Source organism: Bombina bombina, chromosome 4 (assembly GCF_027579735.1).
Source record: "Bombina bombina isolate aBomBom1 chromosome 4, aBomBom1.pri, whole genome shotgun sequence".
Classification (NCBI taxonomy): domain Eukaryota; kingdom Metazoa; phylum Chordata; class Amphibia; order Anura; family Bombinatoridae; genus Bombina; species Bombina bombina.
In genome coordinates, this window is record NC_069502.1 from 163,730,165 (window position 1) to 163,751,688 (window position 21,524).

The 21,524-nt window shown below is 38.1% G+C and overlaps 1 protein-coding gene across 1 annotated transcript in view; it reads right to left on the bottom strand.

The window, feature by feature from the left end:
• GREB1 (growth regulating estrogen receptor binding 1) overlaps positions 1 to 21,524 on the bottom strand; it is a 264,014-nt gene that overhangs the window by 26,363 nt on the left and 216,127 nt on the right. The window contains exons 20-23 of the mRNA XM_053709674.1: positions 20,134 to 20,333; positions 10,176 to 10,265; positions 7,969 to 8,558; positions 5,491 to 5,593 (exon numbers count right to left, since the gene is read on the bottom strand). Coding sequence (XP_053565649.1) covers positions 5,491 to 5,593; positions 7,969 to 8,558; positions 10,176 to 10,265; positions 20,134 to 20,333 — 983 coding nt within the window. The remainder of the gene's footprint in view (positions 1 to 5,490; positions 5,594 to 7,968; positions 8,559 to 10,175; positions 10,266 to 20,133; positions 20,334 to 21,524) is intronic.

Below are 21,524 nucleotides of genomic sequence, written 5' to 3' on the forward strand. Positions count from 1 at the left end.
TAGGGAGCTTGCAGGGTTAATTTTAACTTTAGTGTAGAGATCAGACTCCCACCTGACACATGCCACCCCCTGATCCCTCCCAAACAGCTCTCTTCCCTCCCCCACCCCACAATTGTCCCCGCCATCTTAAGTACTGGCAGAAAGTCTGCCAGTACTAAAATAAAAGGTATTTAAAAAAAAATACATTTTTTAAGCATATTTACATATGCTGCTATGTAGGGTCCCCCCTTAGCCCCCAACCTCCCTGATCCCCCCAAAATAGCTCCCTAACCCTCCCCCTCTGCCTTATTGGGGCCATCTTGGGTACTGGCAGCTGTCTGCCAGTACCCAGTTTGCAAACAAAAATGTTTTTTTTTATTATTTGTTATTTGTTTCTGTAGTGTAGCTTCCCCCCCCCCCCCACAGTCCAATATCCCACCAGCCAAACCGATCACTAAATAAATATAACTACCCCTTTGATCCCCACTTCTAACTAAAAAATTTCTGTAGCGTAGTGGTTCCCACCCGCTCCCTCCCCGTGTACGCACCCGTCCGGCCTCCCCGTGCACGCGTGCCTCCGTGCGCGCGCCCCCCCGGTCGTCCCCGCCCCCGATCCCGCCCCCCTCCGCATCACAAAGGCCATCGATGGCCGCCACCCGCCTCCCACACCGGCTCCCACCCACCAACGAACGTAGCCGTTAATGTCCGGTGCAGAGAGGGCCACAGAGTGGCTCTCTCTGCACCGGATGGCTAAAAATGGTTATTGCAGGATGCCTCGATATCGAGGCATCACTGTAATAACCGGAAAGCAGCTGGAAGCGAGCAGGATCGCTTCCAGCTGCTTTCCACACCGAGGATGTGCAGGGTACATCCTCAGGCGTTAACTGCCTTTTTTTTGAGGACGTACCCTGCACGTCCTCGGTCGTTAAGGGATTAAAATTGTATGCTCTATCTAACTCGTGAACGAAAGAAATTGTGTTTCATGTTCCTTTAAAGGGACAATATACAGTAAAATATTTTTACCCTTAATGTATTTCCAATGACTTGTTATTTTCGGGTTTATTTCTGTATATGAAATTGCTGGTTTTGTGCTTTGAAACTACAGCCTATTTAAATGAGTTGAGCTTGCAGGTAAAATGAGACCTCATTATGTTATTACTTTGTGTACAGACACTTGCTTCCTTTTCTTATATCTGTTTGTAATCCAAAGCCCAATACTTAGGTCCTGATATTCAAAACCTTTCTGCTCCGATGAGATGATCTAAAATAATCACACTGTGAGATCCCTAGTGAAATTTTTAAAAGGCAGATTTTGCTTTATTTCTCCTAGTGTCATTCCCTGCATTTCTGTATGTCAAGGAGAGACAAGCCCAGTGCAATATAGCACTGCATGACTTGACAGTTCTGCTGCATTTACACCTTGTGCATTCTATTTTATATTACTTTACACTTCCGATTAGATGCTATTACATTTAAACTTTGCACTTTCTATTTTGTATTATTAACTTGCTTTTGTCTATATTTTAGTATATATTACTTTTCTGTTAGTTAAAATAAGTGTATTGTGAATTTTGTGCAAACTTCACCTGCATACAGCTGGTGAAACAAATCAGTGAGACCAGCTTGTTTAAAATGCTTAGAAAATTTCACAAGACTGGTGAGAGAGCTTCAAACACCCTGGGAACTCTCCTGTTCAGCCCAGGGAACTGCTCTCTCCTTCCCACTTTCTGAAAGTGCCATTTTTAGTTTGCAATGGAGGAAATTCAAGATGCAATGTAATTTATATATACAGGGAGTGCAGAATTATTAGGCAAATTAGTATTTTGACCACATCATCCTCTTTATGCATGTTGTCTTACTCCAAGCTGTATAGGCTCGAAAGCCTACTACCAATTAAGCATATTAGGTGATGTGCATCTCTGTAATGAGAAGGGGTGTGGTCTAATGACATCAACACCCTATATCAGGTGTGCATAATTATTAGACAACTTCCTTTCCTTTGGCAAAATGGGTCAAAAGAAGGACTTGACAGGCTCAGAAAAGTCAAAAATAGTGAGATATCTTGCAGAGGGATGCAGCACTCTTAAAATTGCAAAGCTTCTGAAGCGTGATCATCGAACAATCAAGCGTTTCATTCAAAATAGTCAACAGGGTCGCAAGAAGCGTGTGGAAAAACCAAGGCACAAAATAACTGCCCATGAACTGAGAAAAGTCAAGCGTGCAGCTGCCAAGATGCCACTTGCCACCAGTTTGGCCATATTTCAGAGCTGCAACATCACTGGAGTGCCCAAAAGCACAAGGTGTGCAATACTCAGAGACATGGCCAAGGTAAGAAAGGCTGAAAGACGACCACCACTGAACAAGACACACAAGCTGAAACGTCAAGACTGGGCCAAGAAATATCTCAAGACTGATTTTTCTAAGGTTTTATGGACTGATGAAATGAGTCTTGATGGGCCAGATGGATGGGCCCGTGGCTGGATTGGTAAAGGGCAGAGAGCTCCAGTCCGACTCAGACGCCAGCAAGGTGGAGGTGGAGTACTGGTTTGGGCTGGTATCATCAAAGATGAGCTTGTGGGGCCTTTTCGGGTTGAGGATGGAGTCAAGCTCAACTCCCAGTCCTACTGCCAGTTTCTGGAAGACACCTTCTTCAAGCAGTGGTACAGGAAGAAGTCTGCATCCTTCAAGAAAAACATGATTTTCATGCAGGACAATGCTCCATCACACGCGTCCAAGTACTCCACAGCGTGGCTGGCAAGAAAGGGTATAAAAGAAGAAAATCTAATGACATGGCCTCCTTGTTCACCTGATCTGAACCCCATTGAGAACCTGTGGTCCATCATCAAATGTGAGATTTACAAGGAGGGAAAACAGTACACCTCTCTGAACAGTGTCTGGGAGGCTGTGGTTGCTGCTGCACGCAATGTTGATGGTGAACAGATCAAAACACGGACAGAATCCATGGATGGCAGGCTTTTGAGTGTCCTTGCAAAGAAAGGTGGCTATATTGGTCACTGATTTGTTTTTGTTTTGTTTTTGAATGTCAGAAATGTATATTTGTGAATGTTGAGATGTTATATTGGTTTCACTGGTAAAAATAAATAATTGAAATGGGTATATATTTGTTTTTTGTTAAATTGCCTAATAATTATGCACAGTAATAGTCACCTGCACACACAGATATCCCCCTAAAATAGCTAAAACTAAAAACAAACTAAAAACTACTTCCAAAAATATTCAGCTTTGATATTAATTAGTTTTTTGGGTTCATTGAGAACATGGTTGTTGTTCAATAATAAAATTAGTATATAATAAAGAAGAGCAATATTTAATAACATTGTACCAAAATTTTTTGGAGTGTTAAAAAACAGATCTATCAAGCCTAGTAGGAGTATGTTAGAAACATAAATTGACAGCGAGACCCCAATGCGTCTATTTTCGTAATTTGGCAGATACTTAGTAAAATGGGCTAAAGTCCAAGTAAGTATTCAGCCCCTTAGGTGACAATGTGTCAAGGCGATAAATCCATCGACTCTCTCGTTGTAGTAATCTGTTAGCCCGGATGCCACCCCTAGTTGGAGGGGGTTCCTGGTCAATCAGCATGCTGCGTATGCTTGAAACAGTGTGTTTAAATTCAATGCAATGCCATGCTACCGGCTGATCCGATTCACCCTGTTTAAGGGCCTCACGTATGGCACACCTGTGGTTGGCCATTCGTTCGCGAAAGGTGGTGACCGTTTTGCCCACATACACCTTGGAGCACGGACAAATCAGGATGTATATGACATAGGTGCTAGTGCATGTCAGGCGATGATGGATTTTAAATCTATGGTTGTTATGTGGGTGCTGGAAGGTATCACCCCTCAACATACCATTACAGGTGACATGGCTGGCACACAGTGTGTAGTTGTAGTGTGTAGTTGGATCAGCCTTAACAAAAATATCCCTGGTTGAGGTGTTTTGCTGTATTTGTTAGGGTGACATTTGACAAAGGCACAAGATATGTGCCGAAACGTTATGTCTTTTTAGTATTTGTAATAAAGGATGTTCTTATTATAAAGCCCAGTGAGTGCCTGCTTTTTCCTGGACACTATATATATATATATATATATATATATATATATATATATATATATATATATATATATATATATATATATATATATATATATATATAGACAGAAATATACATAGTATGATCCTAACTTGTTGAAATAACACATAAGTGCAACAAAACTCTCATATCACGCAGTGCTGTATTGCTCTGGTCAGTACTGGAGAGTTTCGCCCTTCTTCTTTTGAATATTCAATGAGTTCAGTCCCTGTAAAGTCTGAACTGCAATTTCTCTCCAAGCTGGAGAACCTTTGAATATCAGGGCCTTAGAGAGAACAATGGAGAATTATTACATTATTAGTAATCTATTCTACACCCCACAGGGAGTGTAATTTATTCTGCTTACATTACCTGTCATTAAATTTCAGTATAGGTGGGGATATCACAGGCTTATCAGCTATTTCAAGGGTAAAGTAGCTACTTGTAAACAGTTGAATACACTCCAGCAGTTAAAATGGATCATTTGGAACAAATTAAAGGGGAGAAAAAAAATGGGATAAACTGTCCCTTAAAGCAGTGTTTCTCAACCGCGGTCCTCAAGTACCCCAAACAGGTCAGGTTTTAATTATAGCTGAACCAGTGCACAGGTGAAGTAATCAGCTGATCAGTAACACCATGGTTACTAACCTGCTCTCACCCATCTGCTGATTATGTCACCTGTGGACTATCTCAGCTATAATGAAAACCTGGCCTGTTGGGGATACTTGAAGACCGCTGTTGAGATACAATGTCTTAAAGGAACCTTTAATAAAAAAAAAACTGTATTTTTCTCAAATTACAAAATAAAATGTGTTCTTTTTTATTTTTCTTTGCTCTATCTTGTTACTTTGTATACCCAAAGGATGACCCATACAGTATACTGTATTTTAGCTATTTTGTTTTTATATATTTTATTGCATTGCACAAAAACTAAGTAAAAAACTAAGTAAAAGCGATCATCTATTGGTCATGTAAGTGAAGTTCCTCTTAGGCTGAAACAATATGACCCCAATAAGCATATCTTATCTACTTTACAATTTACATTATGCCGGGTGGGATTATAAAGTAGCTGGGTGAGGGCTACATAATAATTTGTAATATCACATTATCTGCTATCCAAAGCACAAATTAATTGCATAATTTAACATACATTTATTTAATGATAATGTTAGCAATAAGCATTGAAAACTTTAATATTAGCCAATTCTAGCTTACTTTTTGCTAACATTTTAGCCGAGTGGCCAATAAAATCAGACATGTGGTGCACCCATTAAAAAGGGCCTGAGGAGAACACTAACCAATCGATCTCTCTAAAATAACAGTGAATCATAGTCAGGGAATATGGCAGCAGAAACATCTTTATAGGGCTGTAGTGAGCCTGAAAACAAGCAAGATTATTTGTTGCTATGCCAACTTACTGGTATTGATTTCCTCCTCGTCATAAACATCCACTTCAGTCAATCTGATCAGCATTCTTGACAATACACTGAGGAACTGGAGATAGGCTCCCGTTTTCCCTATCTTCAGAAAAGTAATTAATGCATTAATATTGTGATTTTGCAGCTAATTGTTTTACCGCTTGTGCGGCCATAATTCCATTACAGTCAATGAGAAGGTTACAATTTCTAACCTGCACATTATTACCTATAGGGCTTGTGCAAATGTAACATATACATATCTTATTACACAAAGTTACAGCATGAAAAGCATTGCCAAACCTAGTAATAGCTGTTAACACAATCAGTTATTTAGTACCTCATTTGATGCATCAGTTTTTTTAAACAATAAACATTTTAATTTAAAAATCCTTCCCAAATGTAATAAAAAGAATATAAATTAATTTATAATAATACTAAATAGATAGGAACTAATGAACATAAAAATGTAGACTGTCTTAATGAAATGTTTACCTAAAAGGACAGTAAAAGTAAAAAATAATGTTGCATAATTCTGCACAAAGGGGTTCTCGGGCACGCTGTCTAATCACAGGTCACTCAATTACACTAATGAACTAAATGTAGCTCGTTCCCGCTACCAGGTCGGAGTGGGAGCGCGCTACAATGATTTCCATAGCACGATCGGGTGCTCTGTGATTAGACAACGTGCCCGCGAACCGCTTTTGAAAAGAAGACCTGGAGAGGAAATGAGGTAAGTGTAACTTTGGGGGCTAAAATCTCTCAAATCTTTTGATTTTTTTCAAGCTGCTGCTAAGATAATGTTGCATAATTCTGCACTATGTGTAGAATTATGTAACATTATTCTTTACATTTACTGTCCCTTTAAAAACCACCAAGAACCCTACTAATGTTTCAACACTATGGAATTTGGCAATGATGTAAAATGAAATAATGCTAACAGTAAAATAATATTAAGGGGACTGTAAAGATAAAATTGAACGTTCATGATTCTGGTAGAGCATGAAATTGTAAACAACTTTCCATTTTACTTTACTATTATTTAATTTGCTTTGTTCTCTTTGTATCCTTTGTGAAAAGCATACCTTGGCGCAGCAGTGCACTGCTGGGATTCACCTGAGGATTGGCGGCTTCACATATATGCCTCTAATCACTGGCTCACCCAATGGATTCAGATAGCTCCTTGTAGTGCATTGCTGCACTTTCAACAAAGGATACCAAGCAAATTTAATAATAGAAGTAAATTGTAAAGCTGTTTAAAATTGCATGTGCTATCTGAATCATGAACCTGTACCTTTAAGAAAAAGAACGGCATAGTTTAGAATTACAGTGTAGTAGCAGGGAACACAACAAAGACTTGCTGTGCTTGTCTGAGTAGCTTTCCATACAATCATCTATTAATGGTTTTTCAGTCTTCTGTATACTGTCATCAGAAATAACCACCAGTGGTGTGCACTATATCAGACCTTTTTAACTTTTTCATTTGGGACACCATTCGACATTGGAAACATTATCACCTCTTCCATTATTATGATATAGACCAGTGATTTTTAACCTTTTTTTGCCGTGGCACACTTTTTTACATTAAAAAACCCTGTGGCACACCACCATCCCAAAATTTTTAAAAAATCACACATTGTAGCCTAATACAGCATATATATATACACATACACACAAACACACACATACTGTATGTATTGTGCTGTTATGCCATGCCTCCTACAAACTACCCCTGCACTGGGAGTAAAAAACAAGCAAAGTTTAAAAAATATGTCACACTGTTGTCAGTCTGCTGTGGCACACCTGAGGATCTCTCACGGCACACTAGTGTGCCACGGCACACTGGTTGAAAAACACTGATATAGACCACAACAAGCCCTTTGTCAGATAAGTATACATTTTTTTTGTTTTCTTATACATCAATATACCACACCAGTGAGAGGATTATTAGCGAAAATAAGTAAATTCAACTTTGTGGCCTTTTCTAAGCACTAGTGGTTAGACTCAATGTCTAACATAATTTACCTTTTATGTAGGAACATCTTGTGGGACTCCCAAAAATGTTTAAGCAACCCTGAGTTTAAAAAGCAGTACGTAACACTTTAGTAAGTAGAATACACTTTACATAAAGATTGTTTTTTGATGCAGTTGTACAACTATACTCCAAACTTTACTCCAAAATAAAACATTTAATTTAAAATCTAAAATAAAGTTTTATTATTATTCTTTAAATTGTATTCTATTTTTATCTTCATGATGGGTTGTGTACTGCCATCCTAAATAATATTGTTACTGGATAAGGTAGGGGGGCACTGATGGTGAGTTTATGGAACCAAGGGGGAGGTGGCTGGAACAGTTTGGGAACCACTGATTTACATTATCTAGATAATCTACAATCTTTATCAATATTTACCTCTTTCTTATCAACCCCACATAATGAGATGATTAGGGATACTTCATTATAATTTATTAGTTTTATACCTGTGGTGGTCCACTCAATATCAGTCTTCTTGGATGGAAGGTGTCCATTCTACCTTCCTTTATGTTGCTGTAATCCATATGGTTCTGCTTGGGTACTGTCCACTGCCGGTAATACAAGGACTGCTCTGTGCAAGTCATCATTTTACTCAGAAGGGGACGGAAAGAGCTGGCCCATGACACATCACAATGTGGAAGGAAGGAAGAAGACTTGGAAAGACCACTATTGTCTGTGGAGGTAATAATGTCATATACTAACTTGGGAAGGAAAACTATAGGTGGCTGTTTATATGCCTTGGCCAAACAACACTGGGATGTTTGCAGGACAATCCCACTTTTAAAGTAAGAGGTTGTTGATGAGGAGGAGGTTGTAGAAACAGAGCTGGAAATGCCCTTTACATTCAGAGTTGAGCTAATGCTGTCTGATTGTTCTGTAGAGCTGATGGGTATTTTGGAAGTTTTATCTGATGGGACTTCAGTCTTTTCACAACTGACTGTGCTGTCTTCATTGCTGGAAACCACTGGGTGTTGCGGCGCTTTGGTTGAGTCCTCTGTCATGTCGCAATAAGATGACTCACTGCACAAGGCTGAACCTGAAAATTATATGTGACAGATAAGAGATTGATCCATGGTTGGCAGTATCCTTTATGTAATCTGCTAAGGAAAAGTAAAACGCGTGAAGCAAACTACCTTCACCAAGACCCTGCCATTGTGACATAATGTGGGCTGATACATCAGAGTTTATAAGCAGTTGTTAATATATATTATTTTAACATAAAATATTTTTGTACAAGGTCTGTGTCTTTTTATCATCATCAGACAACAGAATAAGATTGGAAAATTACATGTATATAACTAGGGACATTTATATTCCATTTATTAGGACAACATGATGTTTTATTTCTCAATTTTATGATATAGTTTGTAATCTCTTACAGTGTTTGTGCTTATGAACTTAATTTAAAAGAAAGAAGGAAGTTTTTTAACTGATTTATATTGAGTATATATATATATATATATACAGTATATATATATATATATATATATATATATATATATATATATATATATATATATATAACAATAAGCAGTCCATAGGGTGCACTCGCTGTTTGAAAAAACAAAGTGTCTTTATTGAGTTAATGTTTTCGGGGAGTAACCCCCGTCCTCAGACTCTAGTGAAAAGACTTGTTTTTTTCACTAGAGTCTGAGGATGGGGGTTACTCCCCGAAAACGTTAACTCAATAAAGGCACTTTGTTTTTTCGAACGGCAAGTGCACCCTATGGACTGCTTATTGTTATTATTACTTTGGGTAGCACCCCGCCATTATGGATTAGGAACATATATATATATGTGTGTGTGCACTAAAGCTTTATTTATTGCGGCTTTTTGTAAGACACTGATCAAGCAATTATGCACTTCACCCTCTTGTAGGAACAAGCATAAGCAACATTTATAGAGTTAAATTACAGGAAAAAGTTGGCAAAAATAAAATAAAATAAGGAAAGCACATTATAAAGCATTTTATGAATAATTGAACATTTTTATGGGGAATTCGATTAGGCTACAGAATTATGGTGATTTAACTTATGCCAAATGTGTATTTGTTGGAAATGTTTGGACACCAATAAATTAGGCAATAGTTGTGGTCTCCTTAAAGAACAGTCTACTCCAGAATTGTTATTGTTTAAAAAGATAGATAATCCGTTTATTATCCATTGATGCATAACCAACAATGTAATATTAATACACTTTTTACCTCTGTGGTTATCTTGTATCTAAGACTCTGCAGACTGTCGCCTTATTTCAGTTCTTTTGACAGACTTGCATTTTAGTCAATGCTGACTCATAAATAACTCCACAGGAGTAAGCACAATGTTATATATATGGCCCACATAAACGAGCGCTGTCTAGCTGTGAAAAACTGCCAAAATGCACTGAGATAAGAGGCGGCCTTCAAGAGCTTAGAAATTAGCATATGAGCCTACCTAGGTTTAGCTTTCAACAAAGAATACCAAGAGTACAAAGCAAATTTGATGATAAAAGTAAATTGGAAAGTTGTTTAAAATTGCATGCCCTATCTGAATCATGAAAGTTTAATTTTGACTAGAAAGGTTTGTAAACGTATCAGAGAGCACTTTCTGCAATTTAGAAACAATATTATGCAGATCTGTGTGTTCACATTTGTTGTTTAATGACAGAATATTACCTGAAGCTTTAGAGCACAAAGATGAAGATGCAGAATCCTGTGAACGTGAACGTTGCCTCTTACTGGGGCTTCGCTTTTCTGAATTAGACCCTGTTCAGCAAGATATTAATAATTATTATATTTGCCTAATAGGCATGTGCATTATTTGTATTTTGTAATTTGCCAAGCAACCAAACAAATAAAGTTATAAATGGTTTTTAGTATCCAGATAGTTTTGGCACTGAGTTTATAAGAGCAAAAATGCAACTCCAAATATCCATGAAAATATAGGGGTGTCAGGGGTGCAGCTACCTTTGGTGCAGCAGGTGCAGTGGCACCGGGATACAAGTGCAGGAGGGGCCCATAGCTGAAAGTTTATACAAAGGCAAGTGCAAAATCTATCCATCTAGCCTCAAAATCAATGATTTACAGAGCAGCAGGTATATTATTATTGTCGCTTACTACTGACTACCTTTGGGAGCCCAAAGAAATTGTTGCACCAGGGCCCTCTGCAGTCAGTAATCTTTGGGGTTGTGCGACTGCCGATTGTCTTATTCTTTGTGAGGGTTAAAAACATCTCGGTTTAGGGTGATAGGTGCAAAAATTACATCTTCTAACAAATTGGAAAATGTTATTTTTCTACAGAAATGTCCCTTTCCCTTTAATTAGCACAGATAAATTGAATTTGTTGTTTTTTGGGGGGGTTTTGACAAACAAAAGATGTTTTGTTTCTTTATTTTCATACATGCTCAGTTCATGTTAAAAAGCAAACTTTCAAAATTAAAAAACATATCATAAGGCACTTTTAAGATATAAAAAAATGATGATTTTACATCCGTTTCAATGGTTAAGACATTATAAAAAGCTGCAAAGAAATTCAAAAGGTGCATTTCCACAATTGATTCAGCACATCCAGAGCATTTTGCCTTGGTGCGGAGAAGAATTTGAGCAACTCAGCCTGCGAGAGAAGCCGGGCTACTGTGAGACAGATGTCAAGGCTCACACTGGGGAGAGAGCCTGGGTCACTGCAACAGAGGCTGAATGGGACCAAGCTTGTGAGAGGGACCAGTGCGTGGTGTTTAGCCTGTGATAGAGATTTTATCCATGCTGGAAATAAACCCAGACAATAACATGGTTGTAAGAGCATAAGGCTCACAGCCCCTTATAAACTGAGCAAAAGGGTGTTGCTTTAGAGTTTAAGGTTGCAGAAATAGTGATAAAGAATTACTGGACCTTCCTAATCTCCTTATTCTGTACTATCTGCTCGTGGATGACTTGAAGCCAGCGTCTCATACCTGGGGTGGCAAGTTTGCTGTTTTATTTACTCTCTGCTTTCAGACTTGCAAGGGGCATGTCAGCAAAATGTGCCCTTTCTCAACCATTTCCTGAAGGCCCTGTGGGAGTGCTGCCATAGGTTAATTAAATTTCATGGCACATCAATAGGGGGTTTGATGCACTGGGAGAAATAATCAATATCATGAGAGTTATAGATTTCAAGAATAATTCCACTAAATTAAATCTTCCTGTTCATGAGCAATAATTACTAGAAATATTTTGAATAACATTTAAAGAAAGCAAAATCCATAAACATTAACTGCTTAAAAGATCTATCAAAAGCATATATATGACCTAATATGCATGAATACTGAAATTCATATAATCGTGTAACTTAATGAATGCTTAAAGGGACACTGTACCCAAATTTTTTCTTTCATGATTCAGATTGAGCATGAAATTTTAAGCAACTTTCTAATTTACTCCTATTATCAAATTTTCTTCATTCTCTTGGTATCTTTATTTGAAATGCACGAATGTAAGTTTAGATGCCGGCCCATTTTTGGTGAACAACCTGAGTTGTCCTTGCTGATTGGTGGATAAATTCATCCACCAATACAAAAGTGCTGTCCAGAGTACTGAAACCAAAAAAGCTTAGATGTCTTCTTTTTCAAATAAAGATAGCAAGAGAATGAAGAAAAATTGATAATCGGAGCAAATTAGAAAGTTGCGTAAAATTGCATGCTCTTTCTGAATTACAAAAGAAAAAAATTGGGTTCAGTGTCCCTTTAAATAAGGCATCAGTAAAGGGCGCTACAACTAATGCTAAACACTATTAATTCATACTGAGCAGGATATATCACTTACTCTGTATACCGCATAAAGCATCTGGTTTACTGTGCAAAGCTCGGGGCTGGTTTCATCTCTGTGTCTCAGTCATCATTTACAATTATTAAAGAGACAATAGACACATGATTTATTTTGCCTCTTTTCCAGTAATTTAAGAGGTCCTGAAAACTGAAAGAGCAAATGGTGGATTTCACAAGCCTAACCTTGCCACATATCTCTCCCTAATTCTCAGTTTGTTATCTTTGCGCTGAAGAGAAACAATAAAGATTTTGTTGGATGAGAGTGGAAAGCTTGGATTAGCTCCTACAAAATAAGGAAAGTGGTGATTGCAGCAAAGATGCGCCTAGATTTAGAGTTTTGCGGCCAAAGGGGTGCGTTAGCTACTCATGCTTTTTTCTGGCCGCACCTTTTAAATACCGCTGGTATTTAGAGTTCACAGAATGGCTGGGTTTTCAGTGCGTTAGGCTCCAAAAAGGGAGCGTAGAGCATAATTTAACGCCACTGCAACTCTCGATACCAGCGGTGCTTACGGACGCGGCCAGCTTCAAAAACGTGCTCGTGCACGATTCCCCCATGTTTGAGCTGAAAAAAAACCTAACACCTGCAAAAAAGCCGCGTTCAGCTCCTAACGCAGCCCCATTGTTTCCTATGGGGAAACACTTCCTACGTCTGCACCTAACACTCTAACATGTACCCCAAATCTAAACACCCCTAACCTTACACTTATTAACCCCTAATCTGCCGCCCCGCTATCGCTGACCCCTGCATATTATTTTTAACCCCTAATCTGCCGCTCCGTACACCACCGCCACCTACGTTATCCCTATGTACCCCTAATCTGCTGCCCTAACATCGCCGACCCCTATATTATATTTATTAACCCTTAATCTGCCGCCCCCAACGTCGCCTCCACCGAATTACACTTATTAACCCCTAATCTGCCGACCGGACCTAAGCGCTACTATAATAAATGTATTAACCCCTAATCCGCCTCACTCCCGCCTCAATAACCCTATAATAAATAGTATTAACCCCTAATCTGCCCTCCCTAACATTGCCGACACCTAACTTCAAGTATTAACCCCTAATCTGCCGACCGGAGCTCACCGCTACTCTAATACATTTTTTAACCCCTAAAGCTAAGTCTAACCTTAACCCTAACACCCCCCTAAGTTAAATATAATTTTATTCTAACGAAATAAATTAACTCTTATTAAATAACTTATTCCTATTTAAAGCTAAATACTTACCTGTAAAATAAACCCTAATATAGCTACAATATACATTATAATTATATTGTAGCTATTTTAGGATTAATATTTATTTTACAGGCAACTTTGTAATTATTTTAACAAGGTACAATAGCTATTAAATAGTTAATAACTATTTAATAGTTACCTAGTTAAAATAATTACAAAATTACCTGTAAAATAAATCCTAACCTAAGTTACAATTAAACCTAACACTACACTATCAATAAATTAATTAAATAAAATACCTACAATTATCTACAATTAAACCTAACACTACACTATCAATAAATAAATTAAATACAATTCCTACAAATAAATACAATTAAATAAACTAACTAAAGTACAAAAAATAAAAAAGAACTGTTCCGATCAGCCAATAGAATGCGAGCTCAATCTGATTGGCTGATCGGATCAGCCAATCGGATTGAACTTGATTCTGATTGGCTGATTTTCCTACCTTAATTCCGATTGGCTGATAAAATCCTATCAGCCAATCGGAATTCGACGGACGCCATCTTGGATTACGTCATTTAAAGGAACCGTCATTCGGCTAGTAGGCGTCGCTTGAAGAGGTTGGATCCGCATCGGCTGGGAAGAAGATGGCTCCGCTCCGGAAGAAAGAAGATTGAAGATGCGGCTTGATAGAAGACTTCATCCCGATGATGGACTTCCGACTTCATCCCGATGATGGATTTCTTCAGCCGCCGCTTGGATCCAGACTTCAGCCCGAGGATGAATTTCTTCAGCCGCCGCTTGGATCCAGACTTCAGCCCGAGGATGGACGTCACTCTTCAGCCCCCCGCTTGGGCTTGGATCAAGACTTCGGACCCAATTCTGGACCGATCGGTGAACCCGGCGAGGTGAAGACAAGGTAGGAAGATCTTCAGGGGCTTAGTGTTAGGTTTATTTAAGGGGGGTTTGGGTTAGATTAGGGGTATGTGGGTGGTGGGTTGTAATGTTGGGGGGGGTATTGTATGGTTTTTTTTTTACAGGCAAAAGAGCTGAATTCTTTGGGGCATGCCCCGCAAAGGGCCCTTTTAAGGGCTGGTAAGGTAAAAGAGCTTTGAACTTTTGTAATTTAGAATAGGGTAGGGCATTTTTTTATTTTGGGGGTCTTTGTTATTTTATTAGGGGGCTTAGAGTAGGTGTAATTAGTTTAAAATTGTTGTAATTTATTTCTAATGTTTGTAAATATTTTTTTATTTTTTGTAACTTAGTTCTTTTTTATTTTTTGTACTTTAGTTAGTTTATTTAATTGTATTTATTTGTAGGAATTGTATTTAATTTATTTATTGATAGTGTAGTGTTAGGTTTAATTGTAGATAATTGTAGGTATTTTATTTAATTAATTTATTGATAGTGTAGTGTTAGGTTTAATTGTAACTTAGGTTAGGATTTATTTTACAGGTAATTTTGTAATTATTTTAACTAGGTAACTATTAAATAGTTATTAACTATTTAATAGCTATTGTACCTGGTTAAAATAATTACAAAGTTGCCTGTAAAATAAATATTAATCCTAAAATAGCTACAATATAATTATAATTTATATTGTAGCTATATTAGGGTTTATTTTACAGGTAAGTATTTAGCTTTAAATAGGAATAATTTATTTAATAAGAGTTAAATTCGTTAGAATAAAATTATATTTAAAGGGACATTATACACTCATTTTTTCTTTGCATAAATGTTTTGTAGATAATCTATTTATATAGCCCATAAAGTTTTTTTTTTTAAATTAATGTATAGTTTTGCTTATTTTTAAATAACATTGCTCTGATTTTCAGACTCCTAACCAAGCCCCAAAGTTTTATGTGAATACGCTCGACTACCTACTCCAGCTTGCTCCTGTTTGTGTAAAGGGTCTTTTCATATGCAAAAGAAGGGGGAGGGGGGGGAGTGTCTTATTTGTCACTTGCAGTGGGCTTTCCAGCTACCTTTTCAACAGAGCCAAACTGACAGCTTCTAAGTAAGTTTTTAAACAGTTTTATACTGGATTTTTATATCAGTATCTGTGCATATTATTCTTTATAGTAGTGTCTATTACATGCAGTTATATGAAAATGAGTGTATACTGTCCCTTTAACTTAGGGGGGTGTTAGGGTTAGGGTTAGAATTAGCTTTAGGGGTTAAAAAATGTATTAGAGTAGCGGTGAGCTCCGATCGGCAGATTAGGGGTTAATACTTGAAGTTAGGTGTCAGCGATGTTAGGGAGGGCAGATTAGGGGTTAATACTATTTATTATAGGGTTATTGAGGCGGGAGTGAGGCGGATTAGGGGTTAATAACTTTATTATAGTAGCGGTGCAGTCCGCTCGGCAGATTAGGGGTTAATAAGTGTAGGCAGGTGGAGGCGACGTTGAGGGGGGCAGATTAGGGGTTAATAAATATAATATAGGGGTCGGCGGTGTTAGGGGCAGCAGATTAGGGGTACATAGGGATAACGTAGCTGGCGGCGATGTGCGGTCGGCAGATTTAATCGAGTGGCGGCGATGTGGGGGGCCTCGGTTTAGGGGTACATAGGTAGTTTATGGGTGTTAGTGTACTTTAGACCACAGTAGTTAAGAGCTTTATAAACCGGCATTAGCCCAGAAAGCTCTTAACTACTGACTTTTTTCTGCGGCTGGAGCTTTGTCGGTAGAGTTCTAAATCTCACTCCAGCCAAGACTCTAAATACCGGCGTTAGAAAGATCCCATTGAAAAGATAGGATACGCAATTGACGTAAGGGGATCTGCGGTATGGAAAAGTTGCGGCTGGAAAGTGAGCGCTAGACCCTTTCCTGACTGACTCCAAATAACAGAGGGCGGTAAAAACCAGCGTTAGGAGCCTCTAACGCTGGTTTTCACGGCTACCGCCCAACTCTAAATCTAGGCGATGGTGTTCATCTGTTCTAATAACATTCTCTCTTGGTTGACATGTCAATCTATTGGAAAACTGCCGAAAAATGTTGTAATTAGAAGGGGTTAACTGTTCTTTTAATGCAAAATTTTCTTGCTTAAAGCAATCCCTGTAGAGAAAAATCTCTACTGATAAACGTGAATGAATGACCATCACTGGGCACCAGCACTTAAGAATGTTATATTTATTTTTATAACAATAAAACTACCTGTAAGAATGTTTTTTTGCGCACCCTGGGTTTGTGAAATATAATGGCAATTTTGTTTAAATACAAATGCTTTGAGGGCGATTTATCAAGCTGAGGTGGACAGGGGTGCACATACGCACCCCTGTTCACCGCAGCTCGCCTCTGGTGGGCTGAATTCCCCTGGCTGAATTCAGCATTGCACATGAGCGATATTTTGCGCTCGCATGCAATCCCACCCCCTGCCTGCTCACAGCCAATCACGCGTGAGGGGGAGCTGTCAATCTCCCCGGTCGGACTAGACCGCAGAGAATGAATATCGCCACTTTAGAGGTGGCAAAGGATTTGGGAAGCAGCGGTCTGATGACCGCTGCTTGTTAAATACGGCGTGCAGGTTCACTTGTGAGAACCTGCAGCCATAGTGGGTCGAAAGGCTTGTGAAGCCTTTGATAAATCAACCCCTGAATGTCTACGTTGGTCAAGTAAACACTGTGTATAATTCTTCATAAATTGGTGTATTTGTTAAGTGCATTAAATCAATCCTTTATTGGATCCTCTTTAAAAAGCAAATCTTGCAATATTTCGGGTGCATCCACCCTTAATCATGCATGATTAATGATTGCAGGATTAAGGGTGGATGCACCCGAAACGTTGCATGATTTGCTTTTTAAAGAGAATTCAATAAAGGATTGATTTAATGTGAAATTGGTGCTGTGGACATTATATGCTTTCTGTATGATATGAGGAGGTAAGCAGAGACCTCTGTCTGCAACAGCACCTTAAGGGGACAATAAACCCAAAAATGTTCTATCATGATTCAGGTAGAGAATACAATTTTAAACAGCATTCCAAATTACTTCTATTATCTAATTTGGTTCATTTTTTAGATATCCTATGTTGAAAAAATACCAATGCACATGGGTAAGCCAATAACACGAGGCATCTATGAGCAGCCACCAATAAGCAGCTACTGAGCCTATCTAGATATACTGCTTGATAGCTCAGGTCTGGTTAAACTGATTAATTTCAGCTTGCTTGGCTTTGCTGCAACACAAGTGGACAGCTCCACCTATTGGCTATTTTAATAAATGCACTGCTTCTCAATGCTTTTCAATAGCAGTCACATGACTGGAAAAAAAGGTTGTTATTCTGAAATGGTGTAAATTGAACCGTTGTAAAATGAGGGCCACCTGTACTTTTAAGCACAGAATATCAAGAGAATGAAGCAAATTAGATAATAAGAGTAAATTAGAAAGTTGTTTCAAATTGCATGCTCTTTATAAATCATGAAAGAATCAAATTTTGGTTTCAGGTCCCTTTAACCCCTTAATGACAACTGACGTACCAGGTACGTCATGCATTAACAAGCAGTTAATGACAATGGACGTACCTGGTACGTCAGTTGTCTAACAGAGTGCTGGAAGTGATCACAATCACTTCCAGCAGCTCTGAGGGTATTGCAGTGATGCCTCGATATGGAGGCATCCTGCAATACCCCTTTACAAGCCTCCGATGCAGAGAGAGCCACTCTGTGGCCCTCTCTGCACCGGTAGTGATGGTGCCGATGGTGCCTTTGCCCAGTGGGAGGAGGGAGCGTGTGCGCGCGCGTGCACGATGCGCGCGCACGTGCACGGGTGCGCGCGTGCACGTGGATGCGCGTGCACGTGCGCGCATTACCACACTGACACCAATGAAGGAAGGGGAAAAAAAAAAGTTAAAAAAAAAAAGTTACTTTTTTTTTTTTTTTTTACATATAAAAGGATCTGGGAGGGGGTGGGGGTATTGTGGGGGGGCTGCTACACTACAGAAATAAATTTGTATAAAAAATACAAATAAAAGTTGTAAGAAAAATTTAAATAGTTTGGCCAGTGGGGCCAAACTGGGTACTGGCAGACAGATGCCAGTACCCAAGATGGCGGTAATTAGGTAGGGGAGAGGGTTAGAGAGCTGGAGGGGGGGATCAGGGAGGTTGGTGCTAAGGCAGGGGTCCATCACAACTAAAATATTTTATAATTTTTATTTAAAAAAAAAAAAAAAAACTCTTTTATTTAGTACTGGCAGACTTTCTGCCAGTACTTAAAATGGCGGTAACAATTGTGGGGTGGGGGAGGGAAGAGAGCTGTTTGGGAGGGATCAGGGGGTGGGATGTGTCAGGTGGGAGGCTGATCTCTAAAATTAACCCTGCAAGCTCCCTACAAGCTACCTAATTTAACCCCTTCACTGCTGGGCATAATTCACGTGTGGTGCGCAGCAGCATTTAGCGGCCTTCTAATTACCAAAAAGCAACGCCAAAGCCATATAAGTCTGCTATTTCTGAACAAAGGGGATCCCAGAGAAGCTTTTACAACAATTTATGCCATAATTGCACAAGCTGTTTGTAAATAATTTCAGTGAGAAACCTAAAATTGTGAAAAATGTAAAGTTTTTTTTTTTTATTTGCTCGCATTTGGCGGTGAAATGGTGGCATAAAATATACCAAAATGGGCCTAGATCAATACTTTGAGTTGTCTACTACACTACACTAAAGCTAAAATTAACCCTACAAGCTCCCTACAAGCTCCCTAATTAACCCCTTCACTCCTGGGCATAAAACATGTGTGGTGCGCAGCGGCATTTAGCGGCCTTCTAATTACCAAAAAGCAACCACAAAGCCATATAAGTCTGTTATTTCTGAACAAAGGGAATCCCAGAGAAGCATTTACAACCATTTGTGCCATAATTGCAGAAGCTGTTTGTAAATAATTTCAGTGGGAAACCTAAAGTTTGTGACAAAATTTGTGAAAAAGTGAACTTTTTTTTTTTTTTTTTATCGCATTTGGCGGTGAAATGGTGGCATGAAATATACCAAAATGGGCCTAGATCAATACTTTGGGATGTCTTCTAAAACAAAATATATACATGTCAAGGGATATTCAGGTATTCCTGACAGATATCAGGGTTCCAAAGTAACTAGCGCTCATTTTGAAAAAAAGTGGTTTGGAAATAGCAAAGTGCTACTTGTATTTATTGCCCCATAAATTGCAAAAAAAGCAAAGAACATGTAAACATTGGGTATTTCTAAACTCAGGACAAAATTTAGAAACTATTTAGCATGGGTGTTTTTTGGTGGTTGTAGATGTGTAACAGATTTTGGGGGTCAAAGTTAGAAAAAGTGTGTTTTTTTCCATTTTTTCCTCATATTTTATCATTTTTTTTTAGTAAATTATAAGATATGATGAAAATAATGGTATCTTTAGAAAGTCCATTTAATGACGAGAAAAACGGTATATAATATGTGTGGGTACAGTAAACGAGTAAGAGGAAAATTACAGCTAAACGCAAACACTGCAGAAATGTAAAAATAGCCATTGTCATTAAGGGTAAGAAAATTGAAAAATGGTCCGGTCATTAAGGGGTTAAGTCCTACTGGCAGCTGAGTGACATTCAAGATTTCTGTTACATGCATTAGCTTAATATCTGTAGGGTATGCAGTTTTATATACTATTTCACAAAATGTGAATAATCACAGACGTCTTCATACCTTCAATCACCATTTCCTCATCCTCATTGTCAGTGCTGCTCAGTTTCTCCGGGTCACTGTTACTGACGTCCCTTCCCGAACCTTTATCTGAGGCTATGGTTGTACTAACAAAGCAGGACGCTAGTCCTAGCTCCTGTTCAATTGTTGTTCTTTCCCAGGTAGAGAACTGTATTAAACGGAGATCACAGTATCTTAACGATCTAGATTGAAATAAAAGCAATTATTTTATAGGTTAATTTTTAACAATAAGAACAAAATTAATTAAAAATCTGCATGAATGAGTACATTATTAATATTTTCATGACATTGCTAAGAGTCTGCAAAACTGAATAACAAATAAAAATGATGTTATTAAATGTAAATAAAACTTTATTTGTCTTTGCATTTATTGAGAAGCGTCACACTTCATATAGGCATCTTGTATATAAAAACATGCAGCATTAGGTTCAGTGTTGACAAATTAATATGACTTTTCCGAGCCACATATTATATTAATATACTGTATATTGAGTAATCCACAAGTGTAACAAATTAGCATTTTCTTTTACACACATTTATGCGTCTTTAACCAAGTATTATTCTTCCTTCATTTCTTATTCCAACGTCACAATTTGTTTATAAAGAGGCTAAGTTTCTCTACAGTTATTATCAGTAATGCATTCAACTTCAGATTGGTTGTGCAAAACTGTAAAAAAACAGTTCTACTTATACAGTACAAAGCTTTGCCTGCAAGATTACAAATAGTCTACAAGACTTTTAACCTTTCTTCTTTCAAGGCCAAAGATAAATCTATTCTAATAAATATAATCTCTATGAAAGAGCACTATTCAGACACATAAAAATGTTAGGTAACGTTGTGTATTTTGAATGCAATGCAAACATGAATTGCAACTGTGCCTTACGTCCTGATTATTCACTGGCTGATAAGCAGATTCCTCACTGCTTTATGGGAATGACAGTAACACACATTACTTTCCTCTTTTAGAGGAAAACAAATAATAATAATAATAATAATAATAATAAACTTGTGTCCCTTAAAAATGACATCAGAACATTTATGGGAAAAAATAACAGCTGAAGTAGATAATAATGAGAACATAACAGAAAAACTACATTCAGCGCCATTAAGTACAGAAAATTAGAAATTCTATGAATTACATTTCAGTGGCTAGCACAATCTGTTGGACAGTCAAAGCAGGGCGAAACAGAAAGGATAAAGGGACAGAGTCCAGTCTAAATTAAACTTTCATGATTCAGATAGGGCATGAAATTTTAAACAACTTTCCAATTTACTTTTGTCATCAAATTTGCTTTGTTCTTTTGGTATTCTTTGTTGAAAGCAAAACCTTGATAGGCTCATAAACTGATTTCAAGCCACCTCTTATCTCAGT